Below are 20214 nucleotides of genomic sequence, written 5' to 3' on the forward strand. Positions count from 1 at the left end.
TAAAATTTTAAGAAACGAACGAAAAAAAAACGAAAATCAGGATATGATATGTAGCTGACCTTATCTTTATAACGTTTAGTGAATCTTGCTGTTACAATTTTGCATTCTACGCGCAAAAGTCCATGTTCAAATTTAACAATTTCAATTCTACGCGCAAAAGTCCATGCTCAAATGTTAGAATTTTCGTACTACGCGCAAAAGTCCATGTTCAAATGTTACAATTTCCATTCTACACGCAAAAGTCCATGTTCAAATGTTACAATTTTGCATTCTACGCGCAAAAGTCCATGTTCAAATTTAACAATTTCCATTCTACGCGCAAAAGTCCATGTTCAAATGTTAGAATTTTCGTACTACGCGCAAAAGTCCATGTTCAAATGTTACAATTTTGCATTCTACGCGCAAAAGTCCATGTTCAAATTTAACAATTTCCATTCTACGCGCAAAAGTCCATGTTCAAATGTTAGAATTTTCGTACTACGCGCAAAAGTCCATGTTCAAATGTTACAATTTCCATTCTACACGCAAAAGTCCATGTTCAAATGTTACAATTTTGCATTCTACGCGCAAAAGTCCATGTTCAAATGTTAGAATTTTCGTATTACGCGCAAAAGTCCATGTTACAATTTTGCATTCTACGCGCAAAAGTCCATGTTCAAATGAATGCAAAATTGTAACATTTGAACATGGACTTTTGCGCGTAGTACGAAAATTGTTACATTTCAGATGGACTTTTGCGCGTAGGATGCAAAATTGTAACATTTGAACATGGACTTTTGCGCGTAGAATGGAAATTGTTAAATTTGAACATGGACTTTTGCGCGTAGTACGAAAATTCTAACATTTGAACAATGCGATGAAAAATGGGCACTAAAACATTTCAACTTCTATTTTATTGTAGGTGCATCCACAGCACATGAGCCCCATTTTGGGCCAAAATTACATAAAATTACCTTTGAAATGATAACCCACACGACCATGTACCTTTTGTTTAGCTCGAGAATGTTCTGTAAGAACAGTTTAAGTCTTCGGTTGAAAACTTTAACTGCACATGGTGAATGAATTTTAAAACCAATAAAATTCGGCTTAATGTGGGGTGTCACATGTACGATTACCTTTTTAATGACGACACCCCACACGACCGTACGACTCGTGTAACTGGAGAAATTTTTGTAAGAAAAGTACATGTTTTCGGTTTATGATCACATCACACTAGCCACACAAGCTTTGAAGAATTTTTTTGAAAGTGGATCTGGCTTCTAGGGTCGAAGTCCTTTCTAGGTATATATAAGAAAGTCCACTGGAAAATGCGACCGATTTCGGTAGGCTGTTTTTCAAAAGATACCCTCAGTAGTTGTTTGTATTGCATCGTTTGTTGATCTCTAAATTTTCGTGTGACCATTTTCGGCTAATTAATTACCAAATTTCCGTTAAATAAATTTTAGTTTTTCTTTATTTTAAAAGACGAATATAAATAATTGTTTTTCTTTTACAAAATAAATTGATTCTTAATTTAAAGTCAATATTTTCAATTTGTTTTTCATTTTTTTAGATAGTAATAGGAAGTAGTTTTGTTTAACAAAACTGGCGCAAAACACAAAAAATTATTCCGTTCCTCCTCTTTTTCTATTTTGAATGTCCAATCATTAAATTAATTAATTTATTGCATAATATTCGTTTAACGTCGTACGTATAATGAACACTACATGTATTAACCTTCCATTTAAATGTATAATTTGTCCACTGATTGGCGGACTACGATCGTAAATTTATTTTCAAGTTTTTTTTTGTTTTTTCTTTTTGCTTTTTACAAAAATCTACAATTCAAACGTTTGATGCGCAATATATTTTAGTGTCTTTTGCATTTATTTTGCTTTTTGGGATATTGCTTATCTAATAGCAGTTCACTTAATACTTAATTGTTGAGAGACTGCTACAAGGTACGTTTCTTAAAGTGCGTATTCCAAACAATTTTCATTAAATTTCTAAATTCCTTTATGTCTAAAATTTGCCTTTTAAATTTTTTTTTGTGTATAATATCCACTTCATTCAATCAAATGCCGTTTAAAATTTCACTCAATTTTCGTCTGTCCGATTCTCGCTAATGATTTATTCCATTCACTTTTGACCATGAGTTCTCGCGTTAAGCCGCACAATACAACTACTTATTTGTTAATAGATTTAAAGAGTTTTTTTTTGCAAGCTTTTGGTTGCAAATTGAAACCATTCGAAAAACCAGAATTTTCTTTATTAATTAAAAGATCAAAACCGAAGCTCATTAAAATGTAAAATCATTCCATTGGTTTAAAGTGGCATGAAAATATTGGCCAAAAATGTTCAGTAGTAACTTTACTTTATCTACTTTGCGCTCAAATACTTTTTCTTGACAAGGATGCTGTTCGCTGATATCTATAAATAGTCACTTCGATAACATCGTCCAGTCTGTAATTCATATTCAAAATTAACGATAAACACTTTGAGTATAATATAAATCATCAGGTGCAAAATGTTCAACGGACTCGCAATTTTGAACCAAGATTATTTTTGTGACGTGCAGATGATAGAGGTGGTTTATTCCGAAGCTAAGGTTCGAGTCAAGTTAATATACTTTAATACAACAGAGAAAGTGTAAAGGCGAAGTAATCTTGTAGCCGGTAGAGAGCAATAATACTTTTTCAGTGGGCGGCCTCTGCTCAAAATTGAACAAACATTACGAATTGATGTCCTGAGTACAGTCCCACGATATTTTTTTTTTGTACACAGGAACACAACTCCGGTGAATGTAGGGAAAGTTTAAAAACTTTACAATTTTCCGGGCATGAAAATAATGCGGTGTCCTGGTAATCTCGTCACCGGGAAATATTTTCGCCAAATATATTGTTACCGAGAAATCAAATCGTCGGCGAACAAACCACCAAATATTTATGGACTGGGAAGTCAGTCTTACATTTTTGGTTACCGAGAAATTTTTACTCAGTTCCACTTCACTTTCCAGCAAGACGGTACGGCCGGAAAATACTTAAAGCTGGTTGTTGTGCGAGACGGTAATGAGTCATTTTCTTGCCGGAGTTTGAATTCCGATATCGCTCGCTAGTAATTGTTTTTCTGAAAAATATTTCTTAGAAATTAATCTCATTGTCCCTGTGCTAATCTCTGATGCTGCTTAAATAGTGTGCAAACCAATTTTTGATCCCCTACCCCAAAGCTAATAATTTTTAAAAAAATCTCTGAAAATCTCCAAATCTGTCTCTTCGAATGAACCACCAAGTTCTATCGATTATTTTTGTCACACTTTGCCAGAACGGCTAACAATTGAAAATTGTTTGTTGCTGCGTCCCGTGAAGACAAATTATTTATGGAACCTTTAATGCGTAGACTATTGATGTGATGACATGGTTTTAACACCAAACAAGATAAATTTAATGAACCGGAAAATGTATACAATTCTTAGTTACCGATTAAAATAAAATAATTTCTTCGAAAAGAGAATGAAAATAAAAATATTTTTTATCGCTTGGAAGTAAACTTATCGTTAAAATTGTATCGTAATATTAGCTACGACCATACACTATATCAGTTTTTACTATGTACAATCAAGTTGACATCATACACGCAGATTTGTTGTTTTTTTTATAAAAAAATAATTCAAATGAAAAATGCATCGATACGACAAACGGAACATATACATACGCGAATCAATAAACATCAATTAATTTATGTTCAAATTTTTGTCACTTTTCTTCGTCGTCGTCTTTTAGCGGACTTATGTGCACCGGCTGTTGTGTGGGGCACGGTTGCCGAAAAACCTGTAACACTTCAAAATGCGTATACAAATTGGCCACCGCCGATGTGTCGAAGTGCAAGCATCTGGTCAAATTGGCACCCAATCGTCGCAACAAATCGGTAAATGATTTCTCCTCTTTTCGGATCCATGGCCTCCGGTCATCCTGAACCTGATATGGTGTAACGTGTACGTAAATATTGATGCCCAGACGGGTCAACGTTTCCAGCAGACTTCTCGATGTTATCCAAGTATTTTTAGCGCCACCATGACCGCCGTCCAACCAGTACATCTCTTTGATGCGGCTCAGCAAACGGATCATGGTGCTGTCGTCGGGTGTAAGTGTTTTCAAGTAGTGGAATTCATAGATAAACTGATGGAAAGGAGAATGGAAAACAAATTTTTCATTAGATTTACGATCAACGTGATCAAGTTACTCATCTCTCCATGTACTTTACACTCACTTGGTTTAAAACTACACAGCCTTTACTAAAACCTACTAAAATTAGTTTGCATTTTTCTAGATTAAGATTTTCACGCCACATCGGGTCCAACAATTCGACCACTTCCGATGTACTAGGTGATGCTATCGTTGTCTGAATATCATTCTAAAATTCGAAATAATTGAAGTTCGAACGACAAAACACAGTTCGACATGTGAATCTTACCTGTAACAGTTCCGTTGTCAAATCGGCTGTGGATATTGAATTGCACGAAGAGTTGCCATCTTTACAGGAAAATTCAATTTCACCATCAGTGTCCACTGTTACGGTTTCTTGTACTTGCAAAATGTCAATGTCGATTTCCTGGTTCGTTTCCAGATTGGTCGATGTACCGGATGTTGATGGTACTTGATTCATGTTTAACAGCCTTTGCGATATCGACTGCAGTAATCTGGAATACAAAAGGTCGTCAGAAAACTCCTCTTACTATTCTGAAAGAAAAACTCTTTGGCGATATTTACTTTTCCAGGTGCTGCAACGAATGATGCATTGGAGTATGATCTGGAACGCCAGCGCTGAAAGTAATTAAATGAGATTAAATAAATGAAAATAAATAATCATTTTAATGGTGCGACCAACCTGTTGCCACGCACAAAATTGTCGAAGCAGCTAAAAGTCTTGAATTCCATACGTGCCGGTCGAATCACAATTATGTGAGACTTGGGGAAACCATTTCTTAGAAGTAGGGCAGTGCTCTCTAAATTGTATTTCATGTAACTTTTGCTGTCCCGATTTGTTTCCATATTTTCTGAGAAATCCTAGAACAAAAATGTTGGAATTTAGGGTTGGTCTGTAGCTTGGAACAAACATGGGATAAGGGTATATGGACTGGACTTTATTAGTGTCGTCTAGACTACAAATTTTATGAATTCGAGCTACTTTTTCGTTTTGACACTACGTACCAAGGTTCCATAAGTGGTTTGATAACCAGATTGATAGCATCGAAATTCTGTCCATCAGTCGAACAATTTAGCCTACAAAGATCTGTTCTTAAAAAAACAACTTTGAAACTCGTTGTGAACCAACTGTTGGTTCAACGATTTTTTTAAAAAGATTTATGGGATGTTATGTATACACATAGAGCTGTAGCTTCTGTCATGTCGTCTGTCATACCGAAATACACATTTTACTGAGTTTTATTTTAAGAGCTACGTCCGTCATATTCATAAAGTTATCTCCGAATATTTTCGCTATAAATTAATAATTTTTCCAAAGTAAATATAATTTAAGGTTGACCTCATTCTACAATCGAAAACTAACATTTTTGGAGAGTCGATTTCAGATGTGACACACACATAAATATTTTAGATATTAAAATTTGATAATGGCCTTTGAATGCTTCGGACACGAGATCATAGTTTTCGAATTTTAGAAAAAATCATTTAAAAAAAATTGAATTGTATGTCGCGCAGGTATGAAGGAAGCAACAGACGCAGGGCCTATTTTAAGCGAATTAAATACATAAAGTTCAATTTTTTTGACTTATTTACTTCCAAGGTTACATATTGAACAACTTCTGGATTTTTTGGCTGTTTCCGACCATGAGTAAGCCAGTCAGACAATTTGAAGCCAGTCAAATGATCATTGTTAAGATTTACAAATAAATAAAATTTTTGAATTTTCGGGAATTTTAATAGGTTCTGCAACAGAAGGGGAGAGGATTCTAGTTTGCGTGACTCTTCATGTCTGAAAATATTGTAGATTTTGCGCGAATGGGCGAACCAAACAATTTGCATTAAGATAAAGGATAAGAGGGTGACCCCTGTTGTACTTTCAATATGAATTATAAACAATTTAGAAATTTTAGATGAATTGATTAAGCTAAAACTCACTCTCCACCGTTTGGTCATTGTTTCTTTTACATCGATTTCTTCAAACATCCATCCCGACGTATAATGAGCGTGAACATTTCATTTAGTTTGTTTTGAAATGCCACAAATGATAATTTACACTGAAATTGATGACAATCCCATAAAGTATGAACAACACTGGATCGCACATTGAGTGAATCTTTATTGGCCATATGCCAATTACATAAAAAAATATTTTCGGTTCTAAAAGTTCAATGGAACTCGGGTGAAATAATAATAATAAAAAAAGAGAAACATCATCTAAAGCTTAACCTCTTCGACATAATCGTTGACATATTTGTTAATATTCCCACTGATTGAAGTGTCGTTATTCCGATAGTATAGTTTCTGACACGTGTTAAGAGAACGACGATATTCAACTTTATTTTTTTGCGATTTGGGAATAAATTTGGCTCTATAGATATATTCTTTTACCTGTACGTCCCCACCAAAATACACCACTGATGTAGGTGGTTCATCGTCTTGTTTGATAAGTGGTGGACAGTAGACGACATCATTTAAACGATTCTGAAATCCAGAGACTGCTCGTAATCTTATCGGAACTGTATTTTGTGCACCAATGCGCCCAGTCGTTGTTGTGCCACCAAGCATAACCTCTTTTTCTTTATAAATTGTATGAAATTCGTTGATATTTATTTTGTTAAAAAATGTATGCAATGATCTAAAAATAAAGGAGAAAAAGAAAAAAAAAATGGTTTTTTATGGCTGATCTTAGGAAAATAAATCAGTTAAAATTATAAAAAAAAAAATGTGAGCGAGAAACGACTCAACATAAATAAATATTTCATTTTTGCTTCGAATCTTCGTTCAAATTTATTTTATTTTTAAATTAAATGTTTCTGAGAGCTTATGTTGTTCTTTGCCTATTTTTTTCCAAATTCACCGTATGGTTTTTACTGGCAATTTCAAAGCAAATTTACTGCCAAATATTTTAAGTAATGATAGCTAATTGAAGTTATCGTCTTAACGATTATAGATCGTAAAACGTGTTAATACTGGCTGCAATAAACTTTTTTTTTTCTTCTTTAACTCGAAAAACGATGGAAATTCAGCTACATTAAAAGCTAAGTCGATCTTAATTTGTCAAATTTTATTTTCGATGTAACGATCGAAATGATCGAAGAAAATGTTTGTTCGGTACACAATTTTGAATGGTGTGTGCAGAAATTTAGAGTATACATCGGAATCTCGATCGGAATGTAAATAACAATCTGATGCGTAAACTTTATGAAACTTTATGTATCGATTATTCTGTTTACTGCATCTTTTATGTGTACAGATTATTACAAAAAATTCCTGTGGTTCTTTATTCAATGCAACTCGCTCGTAAAGTGGTTGTAACGATGCAAGAACCTTGTCCATTGTCTGTTGATCGCTGGGTGATCGTTGTGCATTATAAACAAATTACAACACACTTTTTTTTCAGTTAGATAAACACTCAATTATGACTTTAAAATACCGAACAGATGGTGCAGCACTTACATTACAATTTATTTGTAGCCTCTCTGTAAACGATTTTATTTGGAAAAGCTAAAAGTAATTTGTGAAGTAATGACTTTGCTATAAAATCTGTTTGAATTTTCTAGTTATTTGCGGTAGAATTGGTTTTTGATGTTCCTCTATTTCAATTTTCGTTTACACGTAGGGTAATTATTTGTTTGATTTTGAAATGACTAGAATTTTCTTTTAGCATCAAATGCACTTGTGCCTTTAATAACGAGACGGTCGAACACATTTGTAATTTTTATTCAACGACAATCGTTCTTAGTTCATAAATTTTGTTCGCCTTAAATTAGAGATCCTTACAGCACCCTAAAATAAGTTAATAGTAGAGAGATGGGGCTTTAAGACTCGAGCCGAACGATCTCAAAGTCAACCCGTCAAAATAATAGTTTGGTAAACGCATAAGAACTTTTTAAGCTTTCAATTTAACATCATGTACGATATGACTCATGCTCGCGGTGTTTATTGAGCATATTCTTCACATCAAGTAATTTCATACGACTAAATTAAGTTACAGAAACCAGTAATAAAATGGATGTTTAGGATGGAAACCTATAAAACGAACATCTTGAAATTGTTGGTCATAGACTCCGCGAATCGTTACAAATTTCCTCTGAGATCCTCTGAAGACGTCGTAACAAACTATGGTGATTATTCTGTCAATATTTTAATAGAAAATTTGAATTTAAAAACAGTGACTTTTGCAACTTCAAATTCACAATTGTCTCCCGAAATTTTCGATACATGGACCTTCGATTTGATACTGGTTTTGTATGCTCAGTTTGAAAGCAACCACGTTCATGTACTGTGAACGTAGTCAATATGTACGTTTTGTTCTGAACTGACCAAACGTAGTGGACGTTTTCTGTGATTTCAATGTAGCTTAGCACGAAAAAATCTTAATATCAGTAGTGTTAATTGAGAGGAACCGAAGCGTGTGAGACAGAGCCGAAGGTGAGGTCTGGAATCGAATACGCTAAAAAAGACTTTTAGTCCTTGGTACGAATAATATTTTCCGCATACCTAGGACCCGAAAAGTGCGACTTCGTCGAATATAAAAAAATATTGTCGTACCACGCCCTAAAAGTATTGTTTAGCGTATTCGATTCCAGACTTCGGCTTCGACTCTGTCTGGAAACCTCTCACACGCTAAAAAAGAATTTCAGTCCTAGGTACGCAATATATTCTAAGTTACGAATTCAGCCACTTAACCAAGTTACCAAGCAACCAAGTCAAGTCTACGTTTCGGAAATTTGTATACTTAAACTGTTCTTTACTTGAGATATTTGTGAAAGTTATCCCGGGTGAAAATAAAATTATCAAAAGTTCGAAAAACGTATACTCACGGCACAAAAGACGTGTCATTTGTTGTACATCGAACCGTATTCATCAATGAAACACATGAAAAATGAAGACAAGTTCTATGCTTAGCCGTAAATTTTCTATGAAAATGAAGAGGTGTCGTCGCCACGCCACTTGATAAATGGTAGACCGTGAGTACACGTTTTTCGAAATTTTGAGACTTTTACTTTCACCTGGGTTAGAATTTTTCTTAATTTAAGTTAATCGTGTGAAACGTACCTCCAAGAAGAAAAATAATTTAGCCTTTCATCCAGTGTGTATAAATTTAAAAAAAAAACAACAACAAGAACAATACGCAAAACTCACTCACTTAACACACTGTGCCACACGACAAATTATATTGACTAAGTCGAACGACAGAAAAAGAAAATTATTTCAATAATGAGATCAGTTTATGCGTCCACATTTTTCTCTTTCCACCGACACACAGTTCATTATCTATCAATCGTCAAACTCTAAGTCTTTATTACCACAACATCGTGAAAATCTTAATCGTAAATCTTCTAAGCACAACATCATGTCCTCCTTCACTTCTTTCATTTTGACGCGAACATCTTCTCGCATCAAATTGTAGCACATCGCCACCAGACCCATTCCCAGGAGCATGTACACGAAATTTATTACTAATTTGGTTTGGTTTTGATTCGTTTCATCATTTATGGTGACGCCCAGCAATACGATAGTTCTGTTGCTCGAAGTGCCCGGCACATAATCACCGAAACCGATTTTACACAAACTGGTCACACAAAAGTACACACTGTCCAGGTAGCCCCAACTTTCCCAATGCGCAAACATCAACGTTCCGATCAATATGTAGAACGACATCACCCACAAGCAAGCGGTTGACGGAACAATAATTTTCTTCTTCGCATGTATGCTACCGTCCTCGATTTCAATGTCTATAGGATCTGTGCTACACTCCTTAATCCACGTGTAAAACCAGCGAAACGTCTTTGCGAGCACTTTTCCGATATTCATGAAATACAAAATGTACAGTGGAATACCGAAAGTAGCGTACACGACGGTAGTGAACTTTCCCCACTCCGTACGAGGAGTCATATTTCCATAGCCAATCATCGAAAACACCGACAAGCAATACATCAATGCGGCTGGTAATGACCATACCTTCAGTGCAATAAACCGCATTGCATTAATTCGGTGAAATGTAATTAGGCTAGTTAGAGCTTACCTCCTCCGGTGTTTTCCCATTCCAACCCATTTTTATTACATCCACCATTTGTTGCTGGTAACCCTTCAACGTAAGGTCGACTTCCTTCTTGAACTGTGACATATTGAAAATGTTGTACACCTCCGATTTCACCCACAGTTGTTGCGAGCAATTCTTTCGCATACTGTTCACCAAGTCAATGTGATTGTTATTTGTGAAATTTGCATTTGTTTCGATGCTTTTGAAACTGAGAGCACCAACCAAAGCGTAAACCACAATCAAACCACCTACACCGACTTGGGTGCACATGAAAGCAACAGTTTTTCGGCAACATTCTTTCACTTTGCCGCGATTATCTATCGAAATCGACGAAGAGGATTCTCGGCTACGGACTGATGGACGGTTCCGATGCATTTTTTTTCTTTCTTTCTTTCTTTGTTTATTGAATTGTATTAACTGAATTCAATTTTCTATTACCATACAGTTCACGATAAAATTTATTTCACGTTTTCCGATTTACAATTTTCGTTGTGTCTTCTCACTCTAAATGCGAATGTCCGAAAATAGCACCTGAAAATCGTATTCTTTTTTCTTCGATCGTGTACTGAAGACGAAACGAATAGAACTGATCATGGAATTTCATTTAAAATTCGTCATTCACTTTTGTGATGAAAAACTTAGTGTGGTAGTCAGTGTGTATAGTGTAGTGGTGTTATAGTAACCAGCCAGCAGATTATATATAAAATGATTGGAAAAATGCGAAAATGAGAACATAAATAGCACATTTTCTTGTATTTATAGGATATGTGTGTTGGAAGGCGAATTTTTTTCTTTTAATTATAAAAACGATTGTGATGTGTAAAATGTGTATCTACTTAATCGAAGAGCACATTTAAATTGTAATTTAAAAATCTCCTACTGCGCAACGAAACGGAAAGTAGAGAGGTGTGTGTGTGTGGTCCATCCAAATACTAGCCCGGGGATATTTTCCCATTAGATTTTTCAGGACTCTGCTAGGTGGGACTATTCAAGTAAGAGACTGGGTCTGCTTTTTGAAAATTTCATCGAGTTAAATTATAGGCCAAGAAAGAGAGGGGACTTGACATAGGCTCTGAATCTAATATTTTTGACGGGTCGGGTTCGATTTCGAGATAAATTCGACACACCAATCTCTAAACGGAAAATGTACGTAAAGTATACAAAACTAGTGTGTGTCGCCATTCCGTTATGATCCATAAACGTTATGTAGTAGTAAATTTTCAATATTTTTCTGCGATCTTCGATAAATCTTAAAACAATTTTAGGTGCTAATAAAGTGGAAGCAAAATAAAATGATCGACTCTGAGTGTATCCAGCATTGAAAGCCAGTATAGTCTTACATACCGCCCATTTGAACTGTTTATATTGCATTTGTTAGGTTTGTTATCTGTAAACAGTTCTAATGCACACACATAAGCTCCGTTTCGAAGTATAAACGTGAGCGCGCAAGATCAATACACCGAAAGAACTTTCTGAATGTGATTAAAATCAATCGAAAGCTTGTTATTTTATTCAAAAACGTGAGATAAAGTTAACTTTACTGCACGGATCCAAAACTTTACCTCAAATTTTTGAAAAAAAACAAACTTTACTTGACAATGGGGTAAATTATGGAAATGGTACTTAGCGATCCGCTCTACACGCGTTAGCCCAGTTCAACGATAACGTTATGGCAGGACTAAACAATGGGAAAATTATCGTATGCTACGCTGCACCAATTTGGGCCAATCCTTCGATCACGTCGTCAGCACAAATGGAACGAATTCGGTTGTCAGAGAGAAAAATCCTTCGATCCACCACAAATACCAAACGCGAACAAGGCAGTTTTTTGTATGCGAATAATTCCACCTTGTATCGCAAAGCGAGAACGGCTAGAGTGGACAAATTTATCACGGATCAAGCATTACATTTCATCAAACGGTGTGCTGATAGTGACGACCCGATTATCAAAAACATAGCTACGTTTCATCATGGGGTGGACCCTAAATACCTGCCGGTTGCCTTCTGGTCCAAATGGGAAACCGATGAATCTATCGGAGACAACAACCATCCGATTACGATTTTCAATAAAAGCCAACGCGGTATACCTCGTCAAGTGTATAGTTTGAACCAGTGAATTTGGTCATTTCTCGAGCTAGTTTTGGGATCTGCGTTTCTCTGGCTAAACTTGAAATTTTCTAATGTTCTAGTTCTTCAAGTTTGCTTATTGCCGTTAAAGCCTGTCTTTTTGATTTAATTTTTGTTTCGGGAGTCCTTTGATGCCAGTTGTTTGTTTTTCTTTCACGCGCGATGCTTTGTAATGAATTTGTCAATGTAAAGCAGTAGGATTTGTATCCGCTATTTTTGTTTTAAGATTTTCCTGTGTTTGTTCTTTTAAACAAATAAAGAAACTTAAAAAAAAAAAAAAAAAAAAAAATGGAAATGGTACTTTTTGTGTGTTTACCGATTTCCATCATTTGTCCCATTGTTAAGTAATGTATGTACTATAGTTCCACACTCGCTTTCAAATCCGGATACGCTAAAAATCTTCATAATCGATCATTTTAATTTACCCTGCCTTTAGGAACTTACGGTAAAATTATAAGGTATTTAAGGAAAAAGAATAGTCAGTCCTGCTTTACAAAGTATGTAACTAAGTTTACAAAATGGTCAAATTTATGGCATAAAGGTAAATGTGAAAGGTTTCATTTTTTGTTTTGTTGCAACCTACTAAAAAGTCGTAGAAGTAGAATTAATAATTGGATGTTGATGGTAAGGAGGTATGAGTCGTACCCTAGATTGTCTGGCCTGGGTTAATGCGCCTTCACCTACATTTAATAAGAGCGCTTCTTGGTAGCCCTGGCTGATCTTAACTGTCCTAACTTATTATGATCCTATCAACCTGCGAACCTGAATCGATATGACCTCTTCCCTCAATAGATTGATGATCTGCGTAAAGCCTCGCGATGTAATAAATCAAAGAGTTTATGGTTGTAAATGCTGCTCACTATGTTTGTGTTCTTAATTCAGTTCTGAATGTATCATTTAAATCAAGTTACAAAAAAGTGAGGCAGGCCTAGGATCCCACAAGATATGCATAAATGTTGAGTAATTGAAAATTGATTCGTTCGTGCCTCTTGTTGAACTCAAAATTAAAGAATCCCTTTGACCATTCCCATGAATCCAGCAGAGATTGAGTTAGAAATTCACAGGTGGTTCTGTAGCACGAAAAATTTTAGTGTTCTTCCTTACAAATGGACATAAAATTGGTCCCCCATTTTTTGTCTTACCCCAAATTTAGTAGCGAAACACAGAAAATATTCTCCCAAAATTGCAAAGCTCAAAATGTTCTACTTACATTGCTAGGGTGCTACGCAAGATTTCTGACCGATGCGATCCGGTAACTTTTTTGGTTGGCTTTGCAGTTTTTTTTACTAAATATTATGTTATTGCAATTGAACATTCATCCCTCCGACCCAACAGTATCTGCTACAAAATCAATGGTGTGCCTGAACCGATATTAAGCGATAACTTTCGCTGATCAGAATTCTCTTTTGTTTTTAACTAAAAATCGGTTCAGGCACACCGTGAATAGTACTGTATACCGTATAACATCTATGCAAAATTACAAAGATGTTGTCGAATTGAATATCATTGGTATGGTATTTTTTAGACTATACGTGAGGCTGAGGATACTTGAATGATTTCAACGACCTTGAGATCTTAATATTCTTATCTTGGTTGTTAAATAATGAGACGGTGATAAATGAAATTTACTAAGACCGCAATTTATCAGCTAGTGATCGAATTATTCATCACAGAGAAGAAAAAAACGACAATTCATATCAGTTCCGCTGAATGGACAAAGAAAAAATTTTCGAAGTGAAATAATCGAATGAATCATATACTGACAATTTAAAGAAAACAAAACGTCCTCAAGAGAAAATATAAAATTCTAATCTTCATCAATACCGCTCATAACAATCAAAAAATCTAAAATAAATCCAATTTAACCGTCAGAGAGTAACATATTCAAAGAAATATAATATGTTATGGTGGCTGCTGTCACTTCACATTTTACCATTCCACGGGCAAAGGCACTTTTTACTTTATAATTGCTGTTTCGTTTATAAACATTACCCTGACTGGATGCATATACCGAAAATTATACACTTGAAGACGAAAATGTCTGTGATTTTCGCACTAATATTATTTGTTACTCAAAGACACGATTCAACACCGCACAGTCGTCAATAAGACCTAGTGCAATAATTTGTCATTATAATTCAATTAATTTCGAATTGTTTATGCTTGTGCATGAAAACCGACCACAAAAATCAATAACAAAACAAAATTTCTCAAATATAAAATTTTGAGCGCTTTTTTTCATTGTCACGAATCGTTCTTGACTTTAACTAAACATTTTTGTTTCAAAAAAATCGACACAAAATACAAAACTGAATGACTTTCTACTCACCCTGGATTTATTTAAACAAAACACCGATCACAATTGCAATGGCACCACAATTTTAATCACTTTGAAAATTAATGAAATTTCTTGTTAAATGCTAAGAACAACGATCGGGAGAATAATTTTTATTGACAAACATCCAACAAACTTGGATAAACTGCGATAGCTTGGATAATAAAATGCGAAAAATATGAAAGGTGTATGTCTTCAGTGAATGTAAAACTTTGGTTTTGAGCGCGAAATTTCAAAAACTAGATGGATTAGCCTTGATTAAAGTTTTCTTTGCTATGCAAATACTTTTTCTTATTTTTAATGGACAGGACATAGTATAAATATGACTCAGGTTCGCGTCGATGTTGTATTTACAGCGAAAAATTTATGCTTGTAGATGTCAGACCTATTTTCCAATCAATTAGTGTCAGTTATTCGTTACAAGTCAGCATGGCCTGTTCGAGCTGATGTTTTCAATGGTTCTATGTTGTAGATGTATATTAAGCGTGAACAAAAACCAGATCTGATTAAATCTTAATTCAATACAAAAAAAATTAATGGACAAAAATCTAGAGTACAACTTCTAATCCGAACTAAAATCCCTGTCAACCCTGTTTTTTCAACCCTATAATGCGGCAACTCACAGACCGAATAGTTTTGTTTGTTTATTATTTGATTAAAGTGGTTTGTTTTGGTAATACGGTAACATTCAGTTTTCTCATACGATTTTATAGGAAACTTGTTTTCGTGTTCGCATTTAATAGATCTTTCTTTCTGCGACCATCAGAATGGTCGATCGAAACGCCAGTAATTACATTGCCACTTTAAATGAAATCGAAACGAAAGCACTACAAAAAGTGCTCAATCGACGAGCTCGGCAAGAGGCTGAAGAGCTCATGATCGAAGCAAAAATTAATCAGGAAAAAGAGATGACCGAGCGAAAGCAGTTACGGTTAATGGAAGAGGCAAAATATGCGGCTGATATGAACGAACGGCACAGACTGAAAGTGATTGATTCGAAACGTCGTCAACAGATTCGTGAATCTAATCAGGAGCTGAGGGAATTGGAGAGTAAGTTGCGGGCAGCGTATGTTTCGAAATCGATTCGACTGCAATTGGCCGAAAAGGAAGCACTCAGGCTGGAAGAAATGGTAAAAATTTGATCGATTGATTTGATTGTTCATTTTATCAATTTAACGGATTTTCAACGACGAATGTTTCAGTTGAATGTTAAGAAAGAGCAGAAACTTCTGACTGAATCACAATTGGCGTATCAGCGTGAAATCGACGAATTCAAACGGAAAGAGAAAGAAAATCAACTTTTACTACGGAATCAATTGACGGAGCAAATTGAGAACAAATCATTTGAGAAGAAAATGATGTACAAGGAGTTCTTAGAGGAGAAACAGAAGCTGGATGAGATCGTGCGACGAATACAGGAAGAACAGATAGCGTAAGTTAGACGAATGCATCTCTTGAAAGGACCCAGTCCAAATAACCAATTCTTCTGCAGCGATTTGTACGAGAAATTGCGCAAAAAAGAGAATCTACGGCGAGGCCTTGAAGAACTACAGCATTCCAAACAAGTTTGGAAGGAACGAGAACAGATCGAAATCGAGGAAGAAAATCGCCGCATTATGAAGTACCTCCAAGAACAGGAAATTCGAAATATGGAGGCAAAGGCGATTGCTCGCGAAAAACTGAAGCATTCATTCGCACTGGCAGAAAGAATGTGCGCCGAATTAGAGGATATTGAGGTAGGTCCAATTGGTGAATAATTGCTACGCTTCTACAATTTCAACTCCTACAACTTTTCTCTACAGCAACAAGCCCAACGTCGCGAAGAACTCTTACTGGCACTCAAAATTGAGGAGATGAACGAAGAGGCAGAAATGAAGGAACGCCTGAATTTGGAACGAGTATTTCGTCGACGCATCGAGACGCGAATTCAATTGGAACAACAGAAACAGGACAATTTGGATCGATTAGCTCGAGAGAAAAATGACGATGCAGAATTTCGAACCGAGCAACTCAGACTACTATCGGAACGGGATCGAATCGATGAAATGACTGCAGATAAACGTCGTCGAATGGTAATGGAACATCACAGAGCTGTGCGAGAAATTATGGACCAGCGGAGAGTTACTCGTGAAATGGAGAAAATTAAATTGGCCGAGGAGCACAGATACGATTTGGAACAACAAGAGGAATTGTATGTCCACCAGCAGAACATTGTGTCGATGGTCCATTTGATAATTTGTTAATTTTTCGTCCACAGACTTAAAATCATCGAAGAAGAACGTCTGAAGCTGTTAAAGGAACACGCGACCGAACTTATCGGCTACTTTCCACCAGGAATACTACGAGAAACAGATCTGGCCCATTTAAACATGTGAACGCATCGGTGATAGATCGCAATTTATTCGCTTAATAAACCAGGCTTAAGTGAGAACAGTCTTTTTAATGCACCTTCGGATCGTTGAGAAATGAGACCACTACAACGTACACGAATGTAACAACGGACAATATAACGAGACCACTGACACCCGATCCATAAAACAAATAACCTAGTAAGTATGCACCGAATATGGTGGCACATGTTTTGTATGAACCGAACTGTCTGAACGTGACCCGTGCACCGATGTCCTGCTTCACTTCTCTGTTCATTCCATGTGTTTTATCGAACGAACGTAGAGTCATTGGAGGATGAAGTACCTGTCTGGCTAATTGTCCCAGTATGCCGTTACGGTTCCATAGGCCATCGATGTCTCTGGGATACTAAAATTTGAAAAATTGTAAAAAATCATTAAGAAAATGGCGATCAATTCGAGCGAATCTAACCGTTTCGTTGATTCTCGTCGCAACAATATGGAGAAATCGAACCAAGAAAGCGATCTCACCACTTTGAATCGGTATTAGAGCTGGATCGCCCATATATTGGACATCCATTACACGTTTCTTCATCTAAATAAAGAAATTTGTGAAGCTTCAGTTCAATTCAGAAATTCAAACAAAAAATGTCGGTTACAATTGTAGGCGATGGATATGTGTCGAATACGTCCATGTCCATTTCGGCTTGCATTAAAGCAGTTTTGTCATAACTGCGGCTTTCATCCCAAGAATATTGTGAACTGAATGCGAACACTTCTTCCGATGTTGGTATGTCGATCTAAAAGAAAAATCCGTCAAAATTCGTCAGTTTCTTTTCAGCTAGAGAAATCGAGAGAAAAGACACAACGTCTCACTTACATCAAAAATATCGGCGACAGCACACAGCATGTTGTTCAGCAAATCAGGGATTTTCTTACTGTCTTTCAGCTCCTGTTGACTACTAGCATCATCATCATGTATCAGCAACCACTTGATGTATTTGAAGAAACCTTTGCGACGATTTATCAAATCTCGTTCCAATTTAGCGGCGTGCTCGGAATGAATCTCTCTGAACGCCAACATCTTCTGTACCAGATGTTTTAGATGGTCTTGAACTTCCACGCCGAACAAATGTTTGTAGCTCTCGTTATGAAGTGACTGATCGGAGCGATATGAAAGATTCATATTGGACGGCCCGTTGAAACTGTCTGGATGCTTCGGTGATTTATGGTTCGGCGTTGACATCATGCCAATGTTCATCGAACCGATTTCTTGTTCATTTAGCTTCAGTAAGTCCGACAAGTTGGCTTGTCCGAATACCTGCAATTGTACGAAATAATTTTCTGTTACACCGTTTATCGGTGTTGTTTCGTTTTGTCTTACCTTGAGCACTCGATGCAACATCATAACATTTCTCATCGACGAGAAATCAATGCGCTCGAACCTGGGTAGCAGTTGGACCAGAATCTGTGTGTAGGAAATCATATTTTCCATCACAAACTGTTCGAACCGGTGTGCAATTTGTGGACTGCCAACGTACATAGAGTTGTTCGGGAATATGTATCGCCACGGTTGAATGTAACTCAGCCACAATTCCAGGACCGTCGTAAATGAGCTGTCCAATGGCCAGCGTGATATGATGCATCTTAAGAAAACGTACATCTGAGCGTTCATCATCGGTTGGGCTAATTTACGCAACAGCGACATGGACGTATTATCCAAATCTGCCGAATTGCCGAAGATGTGCAACTGTTTGACGAGAATGCGAACGACTCGGATAAATTCGCTGCTGGGCAGCTCTCTGCATTCGTCGAAATTGTGCCTCAGCCAGATGTCAACGAATAGATACAAAACGCTTTCTGTACGCCAGTGTTGCCGAAACGAATCCGGAGAACGAATCGTTGTGGTATTTGTGGTGAAGTTATGCGTTATGGCCGAGAGGGACAGGTATTTTGGTGACCGGTTTGGTCTGCAAGGAAAATATGTTTTCATTTAGAGAAGTCCAAGCGTGTTAGCATCGACATTTACTGTATCGGCTGAATCGGGACATTTGTCGTCGTTTTAACGGATCCACAAATATTTGTTGGCATCACAATGTTTTCGGGATTTGCCGGTAAAAATGTACATAAATAATCGGCCGTCAATGTGAAATACAACGTTTGCCACATGCCATTATGAGCGGCTAGTGCACCCGGATACATTATATGAATAGGCGACAATCCGTGCAATAAAAAATGAAAAATGAAATAATCGAAACTGTTGAGAGACAGCGAAACAATTTGTCGTCGAATGGGATCGATATTGATCATATCTGCGTAGAAATTGGAGTATCCACCGTTGAGTAGCACTTGGCTGGTACTTAACTGTGAAACAAAATTTTGGTAATTTAATTCAAAGTCAACCGATCAATGAAACAATTTTACCGGTAACATTTCAATTGGCACATCAAATTTGAACGGTTCGTTGAGCAAGCGATAGCATAAACGAAACATCGGTCCAATTGGTGTGAAGAAATGATAGAGACAATCGAATTCGTGTTGATTCAATGAACGGCAAATGGTTCGCAGACCCCAACCGGTTGTGTTTGGTACGCCGAATATTGAATTCACTAAAGTTGGGAATATGTCATGCAGCTCCTTTATGCTGCATCTGTCAATAATGTGGTTGAATTCCGTACATCTAGCTATCAACGGATAGTTCAGCACGTCCGACAAGAAAAACTGTAAAATCGGCGGGTTTTCTAGTTTAGACAAATGGTTGGATTCAATAAAGTGTTTCATTTACCCCGTAGTTGTCATTTCCCGGTGACATCATTTTTGTTGTTTGTTAATTAAACTCAACGAATAGTAATTCAACAAAAAGAAAATAATAAACTACCGGCTAAAAAGCGCACTGGAACCTGTGTGTATACACAATATTGGCAATGAAGAAGTTTAACTGTCAATTCGAAACAGAGATGCACTCAGTTAATTGTACCGAAGCATGTCGAAGAAATCTACGTGTATGTGTCGTGATTGACATAAAGAAAGACAAACTTTTCTTCGGCTATAGCGATGACTGTCATGTCGCGAATGTCGTGAGTAGTTAAAGATAAAATAAATAAAAAATATTTTAGGGTATTCATTGCCTCCACACAGCAAAAATTGATTTTTTAAGTTTACTTCCCAATACACGTC

At 36.4% G+C, this 20214-nt stretch overlaps 4 protein-coding genes across 5 annotated transcripts; 1 reads left to right on the forward strand and 3 right to left on the reverse strand.

Annotated features, from left to right (window-relative positions):
* Positions 1-3383: 3383 nt before the first annotated feature.
* Positions 3384-14848, reverse strand: LOC119082372 (UPF0565 protein C2orf69 homolog). 2 transcript variants are annotated; one of them, XM_037191899.1, is made up of 7 exons: positions 14684-14848; positions 6570-6816; positions 4864-5042; positions 4746-4799; positions 4450-4675; positions 4246-4389; positions 3384-4154 (listed from the first exon to the last, which is right to left on the reverse strand). In XM_037191899.1, the coding sequence occupies exons 2-7, from the start codon at positions 6744-6746 to the stop codon at positions 3732-3734; spliced, it is 1203 nt and encodes a 400-aa protein (XP_037047794.1). In that variant the 5' UTR covers positions 6747-6816; positions 14684-14848; the 3' UTR covers positions 3384-3731. The 2 variants fall into 2 exon arrangements, with proteins under 2 accessions (XP_037047794.1, XP_037047801.1); XM_037191906.1 differs by lacking the exon at positions 14684-14848 and adding an exon at positions 9240-9382.
* Positions 9425-11442, reverse strand: LOC119082427 (potassium channel subfamily K member 2). The gene is made up of 2 exons (XM_037191959.1): positions 10210-11442; positions 9425-10145 (listed from the first exon to the last, which is right to left on the reverse strand). Exons 1-2 carry the CDS (start codon positions 10600-10602, stop codon positions 9462-9464), a joined length of 1077 nt encoding a protein of 358 aa, XP_037047854.1. The 5' UTR covers positions 10603-11442; the 3' UTR covers positions 9425-9461.
* A 479-nt stretch (positions 14849-15327) lies between the features above and the next one.
* LOC119082329 (meiosis-specific nuclear structural protein 1-like) lies at positions 15328-17117 on the forward strand. The gene is made up of 5 exons (XM_037191838.1): positions 15328-15819; positions 15892-16121; positions 16182-16425; positions 16492-16880; positions 16947-17117. The coding sequence occupies exons 1-5, from the start codon at positions 15457-15459 to the stop codon at positions 17062-17064; spliced, it is 1344 nt and encodes a 447-aa protein (XP_037047733.1). The 5' UTR covers positions 15328-15456; the 3' UTR covers positions 17065-17117.
* On the reverse strand, positions 17110-20210 carry LOC119081848 (sphingomyelin phosphodiesterase 4). The gene is made up of 8 exons (XM_037191090.1): positions 19823-20210; positions 19462-19758; positions 19067-19401; positions 18422-19007; positions 17918-18358; positions 17697-17837; positions 17510-17632; positions 17110-17446 (listed from the first exon to the last, which is right to left on the reverse strand). Exons 1-8 carry the CDS (start codon positions 19850-19852, stop codon positions 17129-17131), a joined length of 2271 nt encoding a protein of 756 aa, XP_037046985.1. The 5' UTR covers positions 19853-20210; the 3' UTR covers positions 17110-17128.
* Positions 20211-20214: the final 4 nt, after the last annotated feature.

Source organism: Bradysia coprophila, chromosome X (genome assembly GCF_014529535.1).
Source record: "Bradysia coprophila strain Holo2 chromosome X, BU_Bcop_v1, whole genome shotgun sequence".
Lineage (NCBI taxonomy): Eukaryota > Metazoa > Arthropoda > Insecta > Diptera > Sciaridae > Bradysia > Bradysia coprophila.

What these genes read in the sequence shown, in the direction of transcription:
- LOC119081848 (XM_037191090.1), bottom strand. Translation starts at nt 19,852, where the DNA reads ATGATGTCACCGGGAAATGACAACTACGGG. An exon ending in CGGGAAATGACAACTACGGG is followed by an intron (nt 19,759 to 19,822) that starts GTAAATGAAACA and finishes CCGATTTTACAG; the next exon opens with TTTTTCTTGTCGGACGTGCT. An exon ending in TGCCAATTGAAATGTTACCG is followed by an intron (nt 19,402 to 19,461) that starts GTAAAATTGTTT and finishes TTTGTTTCACAG; the next exon opens with TTAAGTACCAGCCAAGTGCT.
- LOC119082329 (XM_037191838.1), top strand. Translation starts at nt 15,457, where the DNA reads ATGGTCGATCGAAACGCCAGTAATTACATTGCCACTTTAAATGAAATC. An exon ending in CACTCAGGCTGGAAGAAATG is followed by an intron (nt 15,820 to 15,891) that starts GTAAAAATTTGA and finishes CGAATGTTTCAG; the next exon opens with TTGAATGTTAAGAAAGAGCA. An exon ending in TTGGAACAACAAGAGGAATT is followed by an intron (nt 16,881 to 16,946) that starts GTATGTCCACCA and finishes TTTCGTCCACAG; the next exon opens with ACTTAAAATCATCGAAGAAG.
- LOC119082372 (XM_037191899.1), bottom strand. Translation starts at nt 6,746, where the DNA reads ATGCTTGGTGGCACAACAACGACTGGGCGCATTGGTGCACAAAATACA. An exon ending in AATTTTGTGCGTGGCAACAG is followed by an intron (nt 4,800 to 4,863) that starts GTTGGTCGCACC and finishes AATTACTTTCAG; the next exon opens with CGCTGGCGTTCCAGATCATA. An exon ending in TGACAACGGAACTGTTACAG is followed by an intron (nt 4,390 to 4,449) that starts GTAAGATTCACA and finishes TTCGAATTTTAG; the next exon opens with AATGATATTCAGACAACGAT.
- LOC119082427 (XM_037191959.1), bottom strand. Translation starts at nt 10,602, where the DNA reads ATGCATCGGAACCGTCCATCAGTCCGTAGCCGAGAATCCTCTTCGTCG. An exon ending in ATGGGAAAACACCGGAGGAG is followed by an intron (nt 10,146 to 10,209) that starts GTAAGCTCTAAC and finishes ATTGCACTGAAG; the next exon opens with GTATGGTCATTACCAGCCGC.